At 58.0% G+C, this 8,759-nt stretch overlaps 1 protein-coding gene across 6 annotated transcripts in view; it reads left to right on the top strand.

Moving 5' to 3' along the window:
* Nucleotides 1-8,104, top strand: part of LOC117875900 (lymphoid-restricted membrane protein-like) — a 31,433-nt gene extending 23,329 nt beyond the window's left edge. For all 6 annotated transcript variants that reach the window (XM_034767485.1, XM_034767484.1, XM_034767482.1 and 3 more), the window contains 10 exons: nucleotides 1,133-1,160; nucleotides 2,444-2,584; nucleotides 3,505-3,636; nucleotides 4,488-4,635; nucleotides 5,439-5,488; nucleotides 6,162-6,212; nucleotides 6,577-6,659; nucleotides 6,779-6,916; nucleotides 7,158-7,271; nucleotides 7,865-8,104. In XM_034767485.1, coding sequence (XP_034623376.1) covers nucleotides 1,133-1,160; nucleotides 2,444-2,584; nucleotides 3,505-3,636; nucleotides 4,488-4,635; nucleotides 5,439-5,488; nucleotides 6,162-6,212; nucleotides 6,577-6,659; nucleotides 6,779-6,916; nucleotides 7,158-7,271; nucleotides 7,865-8,024 — 1,045 coding nt within the window. In that variant the 3' untranslated portion in view covers nucleotides 8,025-8,104. The remainder of the gene's footprint in view (nucleotides 1-1,132; nucleotides 1,161-2,443; nucleotides 2,585-3,504; nucleotides 3,637-4,487; nucleotides 4,636-5,438; nucleotides 5,489-6,161; nucleotides 6,213-6,576; nucleotides 6,660-6,778; nucleotides 6,917-7,157; nucleotides 7,272-7,864) is intronic.
* Nucleotides 8,105-8,759: the final 655 nt, after the last annotated feature.

The following is an 8,759-nucleotide window of genomic DNA, read 5'->3' as shown; positions in this document are numbered from 1 at the left end:
AGGGGACAAGGAGCAGGGAGGCTAGGTAGGGGGTGGAGTCCTGGGGGGCAGTTAGGGGCAGGGGTCCCAGGAGGGGGCAGTCAGGGGACAAGGTGTGTGTGTGGGGGGGGGGTTGGGGGTTCTGAGGGGGCAGGAAGTGGGAGGGAGTGGAAGGGGCAGGGGCGGGGCTAGGGCAGGACAGGGGCGGGGCTAGGGCAGGGCTCCTCCCCTCCTCTTTTTTGATTGTTGAAATATGGTAACCCTATTGCTTGCGATTGGACCATATGGGTAAGAAATGTAAATAACTTTCACCCCTGCCCAAGCCCCAGGGCTCCCAGCTGCCTCTGCAACTGGTAGCTCCGGGGGTGATTTAACGGGCCTGGGGCTCCTAGCTTCAGCCGGATCCCCGAACCCTTTAAATCCTGATTTAAAAGCCCCGGGGTTTTAAAGGCCCCACCTCTTCCGGTAGAGGCCATGCCTCTTCCAGTTGAGGCCCTGCCCCCTCCGCAGGACTCTGGAGTACCTGTAAGTCTTTTAAGTTACTTTTACCCCTGCTGCTGGGCCTGATTGAGTGCTTCCCAGATGACTCCAAATCAGGCAGAGCTGGCATGTGAACGTGACCTCACAGGCTGGGGTCCTAACCGCCCAGCTATAATGTCAACCACTCTGTTCCTCTTTCCCAGCCCCCAAAAACCTTGCCGAGGACACACCGAGGTGCAAATGTCCCAGCCAGCTCTGCTCCTGCCCCGACACTCAGCAGAGAGGCCAAGGAAAGACTCCGCCCTCAGCCCTAGAAGGGGGTCCCTCCAGGGCAAGTCTGGCCCCCACTGGTGGGCCTGGGGAAGCTTTCCTGATTGGCGCCTGCTGTGTGTATAAATGCAGGACTTCTGTCAAGCCAGCCCCTGACCTGTGTATCCTGAACCACGCCCAGCTCCCCTGAGTGCACCTGGTTCTACTCACTCCTGGGCTGCGCTGGACTCTGGGGACATGGGGTGCACAGGGCTCATTGGCAAACCGTGCCCCAGAGGAAAAGGGCGCTTCTGGGAACTGCCCTCTACCTGCTGGGCACTGCCAGGCCATGGGCGCTGACTGGGTGTTAGGCGTCGCTGAGTCACCCGCGTCACTGACGGCCACGTGTGCTCTTCCTTTGCAGAGTGGCTTTAACGGAGCAGGACGTGGAGGTAAGCTCTGCCCTTCGGCCGATCAGCCGTGGCAATGAGAGACCGATGCACCCGAGGACTGTCCCCTCTAGCTGCATGTATGGGCTTTCATTACCCAGGCTGCCTCATGCATCTCCCCCTCCAACCCAGACTGTGTGGTGCATTCTCATGAGGCCAATGGCGACAGTGAATGGGTTAAACCAGGGTCCCTGCATGCAGTGTAAAATAGGGTTTCAGCCTGGAACAGTCCCCTTGGGTCAGCGCCAGGATTCGGGGCATCAGTCTGGTATAGGAGGCCACTGGCCAGAGTGGTGCTGAAGTTTAGCAATGCTCCCCTCTAGGTGACAGGTCAAATCCAGCAGTGACCAGAATTGGTTATTACGGCCATTTGAAGGCTGTTGAAGTTGCCCTGCCCCAGGAACCCCCTTGTTTTGCAGGCTCACCAATTCACAATCTCAGTAGAGACACCAAGGATTGGATGGTCTATATTTTACAGACAGGGAAAGTGAGGCACAAGAGGCGAAGCAACCTGCCCAGGGTCCCAGAGCCAGGAACAGAACCTAGAGTTCCTGACTCAGTGTCCTGGCCCAAAACCACAAGCTCATTCTTCCGCCTTTCGTTCTTATCTGAATTCCCCTAGCCTTTTCAACCACATACAGAAATGCTTCACTTCCCCTCCTCCAAACAGTGGCCTTGACGCATGCATTTAAACTACTGCTGTGTTCCAGCCCAGGGCTGGCTGCATTTTAGTCCTAAATGAAGTGATCCTTCCGTGCATATATACTGTACATGGTAATGCTATCAAGTGCTCTGAGCCTTGCAAAAGCAATGCACACACGGTCCAGGATCCCAGCTGTGTGAGCAGTCCTAGCTGCACTGATGTGCTGGTTAAAGGGCCCCATTCCCCTCTCCCTTTACCCCAGTGTAAACCCACTGGTGTGAGACTACAGTTGGGCACACGTAGAACAGAGCGGGCTGCGCAAACAGCTCCCAGCACTTCCCGTTGCCTGCTGGAGCAGAGCAGGAGGGTGAGCGCTGAGGGGTGGGGCGGTGCTGGAGCTGTCCAGGAGGGGTCGGTGGGATTGAGGGATGTACCCAGAAACGGACTGGGGTAAAATGGGAGAAGTGGCTTCCCCTGGCTCTACCAAAGGAATCAACCCAAACCTATTCCTTTCCCTGTGCCTGGAAACACCTGCCCAGCTCTGCCCTTAGTGCCCTGCTCATAGTCACATACAGAGTCCCTGTCCTTTGTTGATGTGGATCAGAGATGACCTCTGACCCCTGCCCTGTTCTCCCCTCTGTAGGCAGCATTCGCGCACTTAGCCCTGGCCTTCCGTTGCGACATGTTCACCCTGCGGCGGCGGGTGCAGGTGGAGGAGCGGGCGCGGGACGTGGCAGAGGAGAACATTCAGCAGGAGCTGGAGGAGTGCCGGGCAGCGCTGCAGGTCAGTGGGGCCGAGTTCGGGGTGCCTTGCTGGGGAGGGTGATCCTGGCTGTGTGTGCCCCATGGACAGCCCGGTGCTCGATTTCGATCTGATCCCAGCCCTGTTGACAAGTCTCCCAAGTGGGGAGCAGGCGAGGTCAATCGTTGTTGCCCCACAGGTGCTGATGACGCAGACTCTCTTGGCAGGTTTAAGGCTCCCCTTGGGGGGGTGTTTCTTTCGCTGGGAAAGGTGCTGACTCCTGCATGGCCGTCACTGTCACGCCCTGCACTCCGGATCGCCCGGCTTCGGATGTGGCCGCTGGTGCGTTCCAGGGTAGAGGGAGTCATCTCCGGCCTGGGGAGTTGGCTGGTCATGCCACTGGCAATGGGATCCCAAGCCTTTTGCTTTGAGGCTATTGGTTCGAATCCCGCCCCGCTGGGGCAGTGGCCCAAAGCAGCCGGTGTGCGATTTAGCCTGTGGATCCCAGCTCAGTTCCTACTGGCGAGCTGTCCACATCCTAGCACCTTCCTTCAGTGCTGGCATCTTCAGCAGAGAGGCTTGAACGCTTCCACCTGAGGACGTCCCGCCGGGGCAGGTGGCCAGGTTCTCAGCTGCTGTGAATCGTTGAGCTTCCATTGCAGTTGTGGTGACTCCCGCTGGCCTCAGCAGTGATCTGGCTCAGTGGTGGGAGCTGGTCCTGCTGCTGCCTGGGCTGTCCTGCACCATGGATAGGGGACATGAGGCTCTCCTCTGGCCGCATCCACCAGCACCGGTTGAACGGCTGGGCTGTTGGTGCGGAACTGGCTGGACCTGGTGTCCTAGCCCGGCTGGGGCATCTCCTGGGCTGAATTCTTTGCAGTCTGCTGCTATTCTAGTCCAGCGAGGGAGGGGCCTGGTTCCTGTGCAGATCATGCAGAGCTGCTGCTGGTTTCCCCCCACAGAGGCTGGGCCTGTCCTGCGTCGACCCCAAGCGCAAGGAGCTGGTCAGGCAGTTGCAGCAAAGCCTGACGGTGCTGGTGGGGTCTGTTGAGCGGGCGACGAGCGCAGCAGAGAAGCTGGGGGCCGTTCATCAGGTGGGTCCAGCAGTCCAAGAGCCCAGGGTGGGAGGGTGTCCAGGCAGCTCCCCCAGCCCAATAGTGGAAGCCCCATCGATGGAGAGCATGGTATGGGGGACCAATGCTGCATTGACCCCCGGGAGCAGGGAGGTTCAGCGCCATGAGGCCAACCCATGCTGAGCTCTATAGAACCTGCTCTCTTGGGCTGGCTCCATGGACTCTGGTCCCCAACCTCCTCAGCTAGCCGGCAGATCCACCCCTGGGCTTGCTGGCATTAGTGACAGCTCCTCTCCTAGGCTGGCCAGCACAGGGGCAGATGCTAACCAGGTACCAGCTGGCCTGTTACCTCGCATCCTCTTAGCTCCTGCCCCAGCTCCCACCTCGCTTTGTCTTCCTGCTGCTCGCTCCTGGGTCCCAGATCCTCCTCGTGCCTGAATCCAGCTGGCCAGGGCAATGGAATCCTGCCTTCCTCTGCCCCTGGCTGTCGGGAAAGCAGAAAGGGGCTAATCTGAACATCAGCTGGCCCACAGGAAGCACTTGGGAGTCCTTAAGATGACGATGCAGCGGTGGATGTTCGTGTTCAGGGAGCTGGGGGTGGGGAGGGCCAAGGGGGAGGGAGCCCCTGGGAGGCCTTTGGGCTGTTTGAACAGCATTGCTTTGGGCTCTGTTGGTTGGCTAATGGGTCTGCTCCCATTAAAGTCAGTGCTCTTATCAGGGCTCTGCTTGAGCTCCGATGCCGTGGTGACGGGCATGGTCTAAGAACCTGAATAGAACCAAAAGGGGTGGCAGCTGCCCAGGGAGGGTGGCTCAGGCTTTGTAGTATTGGCCCTGGCTGGTGGCCTGATCCTGCTCCCCCCTCTCTGTCCCAGGAGGCGCGGATGAGCCGGGCAGCAGAGGTGATGGTGCAGCACGTGGAGAACCTGAAGAGGCATCACTTGCGGGAGCACACGGAGCTGGAGGAAATGAAGCGGCTGATCCAGCAGAACTCCCGCAACCGGCAGCTGGCTGAGAACAGGGGTGCCGTGGGCATGGGTGCTGGGAGGGAGCGTGGCCTAATGGTTAAAGCGCAAGGCTGGGCGTCCGGACTCCTGGGTTCTGTTCCTGGCGCTGCCACTGACTCACTGCGTGACCTTGGGCAAGTCGTTTGGTCCCCAACAGCCTGTGTGGTCTGAGTCCATTTCAGCCCAGGGAGGCACATGCTAGTCATTTTGCTCCCATTTGCACCAGAAGTCCACCTGGTCCCTGGCATCCATGTGCCGCTGGTGACAGCTGTTGGCTGCAGTCACAGGGCCAGATGCCTAAATCACAGAAGGGCCCTATCGGGAGGGCTAACTGTGACTCCAGCTCTGAGTGCCTGCGAGTCCCCGGTCCTGGCCGCAGCGGGCAGGCAGGTAGCCCAGCTGGGAATGCAGCAGCGTGTGGGGTCAGCGCTAGAGGCCTCGTGGCCCAGAGGCAGGGGGTGCAATGCATCCGCTTCCACTCCCCAGGCCCTTGTGTGGGAGGCTCTGGGATTCCCTGGCTGAGCAGCTCTCTGCCTTGTGAGTTACCGGGGCTGCAACTATCCAACCAAACGGACCTTTGGGACAACAGCACGATGTCTGTCCCTGCTCCGTCCACACTGAGCTTCTCTGCTGGGCAGATTCCCCCATAAGCCACTGGGGTCGCAGCAAGTCTACAGAGCTCAGGAGGAGAGTGGGGCAGCAGGGCACTGGGCAGGCCTGGGTGGTTGGTATGCGGGTGGGAAGATGGAACTAGTTGCCCAAGGCATGAGAAGCTATCAGGCCACCTCTGGAGCCACCCCCACCCCTTTGTCTCCGTAGATGACAGTGAGCAGAGACTGAAACTGCCCCTGATGCGAACGTTCCAGCAGGTAATGAGTGCACCTGTCCCCCAGCCTCTGGCCCAGCCCCCTGCCCACCGCTCCATGGGCCCGTCTCAGGCAGGGCTGTCCAGCTCCAGTATCCAGAGCGAGAGGCAGAGACTTGGCTAGAAGGAGGTGGTTCTCTGGCAACAGTTTGAACATAACAGCGATTTCCCCCTGCAGCTTGAGGTTGGGGGAGGGGTGTGTGTGACAGGCACTGGGCCAGGCCCAGGCTGGATGGCGGCCTCCACGGGTTAGTGTAGGGAGGTAGAGTGGGACAGTTACAAAGCCTTTCCTGAGGTTGTAGGTGTGGGGGATGGTCATGGGCCTCTGCCTGGCCTTTAATCTTCTCCTGGGGGTAGCGCAAGCTTTGCCCTTGCAGCTGAAAATGCAAGGCCCATTAGTGGCCCCACAGCGAGGAGGGTTGGCCTGGACCGACTCTTGCACCCACAGCATCGGGGATGGTACGGGTGACATCCCCCCCCCCCCCACATAATGCAGTACCACTCCCGCTGGCAAGCAGGGGGGAGTTAAGGAGAGGGTGGCTGAGGGACAAGGCTGGCAGGACCCTTGAGTGGGAGCTGTGCCCTATGGGGAAGTTAGCACCCATGGTCCATTTGGCTGCCTAGAGCAGAACAGAGGGGACTCAGCACTAACTGTGCTTCCCCTCCCTCCATCCCAGGCGTCCGCACGTCGGAGAGTCAGCATCGCAGTCATTCCCAAACAGCTCACGGTAAGGAATCCCGCTGCACACCGGTTGGGGCAAAGCCGTGCATGGGATTGCGCCTGCTCACATTGTACCTCCAGGCGCTGTCACATCACGTTCCTGTACCATCAGCCCACTGCATGCCTGTTCATGAATGCTCAGACTGGACAAGCTCACAGGCTCACTGCCACGTACTGTCACGCAGCCCACGTGCTCCTCCCCGACACTCCCATGCGTACACACAGACACCGGCTGTATCGGCATGTCACACAGCCATGCGTTCCTGCCTGGCCACTCCCACCTGCCCCTCCTAGACACCCTGTGCATGCACAGCTTGGGGATCCTCTCCTGTTCTGTTTCGCTCATGCTGTCCCTTGGGTTTTGTCTGCAGCTGTTTCCCAGCCCCGAAAGTGGGCGAGCACCTGAGGGGGAGGCAGCCAAGGCAGCGTGGGAGAGCAGCCCTAGCACAGAGAGGTAACATGTGATCATTAACAATAGATGTAGGGACATGCGGGGAGGCCAGAGCCCTCCACTCTCACACAAGGGTAGAGCCTGGTCAACCCAGGGTGTCACTGGGTCCCTCTGATCCCCAGGGAAACCTGCTGCCTCCAGGAGGACTCCACCGATGGATACTTCATCCTGCGCTCAGACTCGTCCAACTACTTGCACCGAAGCCAGCCACAGGCAGACAGAATCGAGTGTGAGGGGGACAGAGGCCGCTACGCAGAAGGGTAAGGGTGTGTCAAGTGCTCCGTCAGACCAGATCCCTCCTGGGGTCAGGAGGGAGCTCTTGCCTTGATGGGGCTGTGCCCCACACCTCAATGTGCTCTGGGCTTCAGTTTTCCTCTGAAGCACCTGATGTCAGTGGAGGCCAGAGAGGGGATCCTGCACTGGATGGACCACTGGCCTCTGAGGCTCGGGGAGGGGCAGGGACACTGGTGGTAACACATCCCTGCTGCGTTTCCTCCCCAGGAGCGAGCCGGAGCTGTGGAGAAGGGGAAGCACCAGCAAGCCCATGAAAGAGGAACCCGATGGGGCATCAGACAGCGGCGGGCTGACGGAGGAGCTGGAGCAGCTTAGTCTGACGTGAGCTAATGCCATCTCAGACCCGTCACCCACATAGCGCCGAACCCTTCCTCCATGATGTACTGTATACAGAGAAATTCCTGCATGTGCATCTCTGACCACAGGAGACCCTTTGCATTTCAAACATGAGAGAGAGAGAGAGAGATTGATTGTAAAGGGTTGCGGATGACAGCCTGAAATCTAGTCAGTTTCAAAAACAGAATTAAAAGCAGTGTTGGGTCCTATCCTAGCCCCTCCATCCTTTTGACAATGGGGCCGTTGTACAGTTGCTTTGTCATATTCCTTAAAATCGTGTTCTCTTGGTGCTGTGTGAGACCCACACCCACTGCTAAGGGAAACAGCACAACTGACTTCACAGCAGCTTGTGTACAGTTCAGAAGAACAGGCGCAAAGAACTTCGTCTAATATTTTTCATATACTGTAAGCTTAGGTGTTACTTCTACAGGAGTAGCAAGACAGGTGTGTGGTCTATTTAAGTGCCAGCTGGAAGTAACCCCTGCTTTTGTTCCGGGGGGTGGGGTGGGAGATGTGGGAAGTCTATCCATCTGCTCTGCACCTTAGGATGATAAATGTCCTAATCTCATTCTTGGCAGGTCCCCAGCATCTGGGAAAGAGATCCCCTGGCCTTGGGTCTTTCTGCCCCAGCACTACTGGCTTTTCCTGGGGCTGCTTTTCCTGGGGCTCACATGCCTGGTTCTGATGCGGATTCTGGAGCTGCAGAAACAGCAGCCAGCACCACCCCCCCACTCCTAGCATGAAAGAGGAAGAGGACTCAGCCCGAGAGACACAGCATGCCATCCCAGGCTTACTTTTAAAAATAAAATAATAATAATAAAAACAGGAGGGGGAAAAGGGGTTTAGATGTTTGGGGAAACACAAACCTCCCTCCTCCAAGCCCCAACATGGCTGCAGGAGGCTTAGTGATGTGAAAGGAGCTGTGGGTGCCCTGAGGAGCTATGGGGCCATTGCCCTAACTTGTACCCATGCCAGCTGGGCTCAGCAGTACCAGATTGTCCCTTGTCAGCCTAATCTTGGTCTGGTGCAAGGGTCCCTTGTACTAGGATGGGCTAAGGGTGTGTGTGATAGTGGAGGGGTGGGAGGCTGTGGGTGCCTCCACCAACTCCTGTCCTCCTCTCCTTGCCCTTCGTGCATAGCTGTAGGTACTGCTGCCTCCTCCACTTTTGCTTATACACTCTGGGTGAGGGGGATTCTCACTTCCTCTCAATTGGGGGGGGGGGAGTAGAGGGAGAAGAGAGACAGGTGCAAGGGAGATGCTTTAACATATGGACTCCTGAACAAACACGTGCTGCCTTTAGTTCTCTTTGGAGTTCTTGTTTGGTTGCTATTAAGATGTTCAGGTGGATTTGCAGAAGGGTCCCATACTTGTAACCAAGCAGCTGCAGGTGTAAGGTTTGTACATATCAGCTGCTTGCGTAGTGGTATGCTCTGCCCTCTCCATCTGTCCAAGAGCTCCCCACTACCATGTTT

Source organism: Trachemys scripta, chromosome 4 (genome assembly GCF_013100865.1).
Source record: "Trachemys scripta elegans isolate TJP31775 chromosome 4, CAS_Tse_1.0, whole genome shotgun sequence".
Classification (NCBI taxonomy): domain Eukaryota; kingdom Metazoa; phylum Chordata; order Testudines; family Emydidae; genus Trachemys; species Trachemys scripta.
Note: the sequence above shows the minus strand (reverse complement) of the source record. Positions and strands in the feature narration are given on the sequence as shown.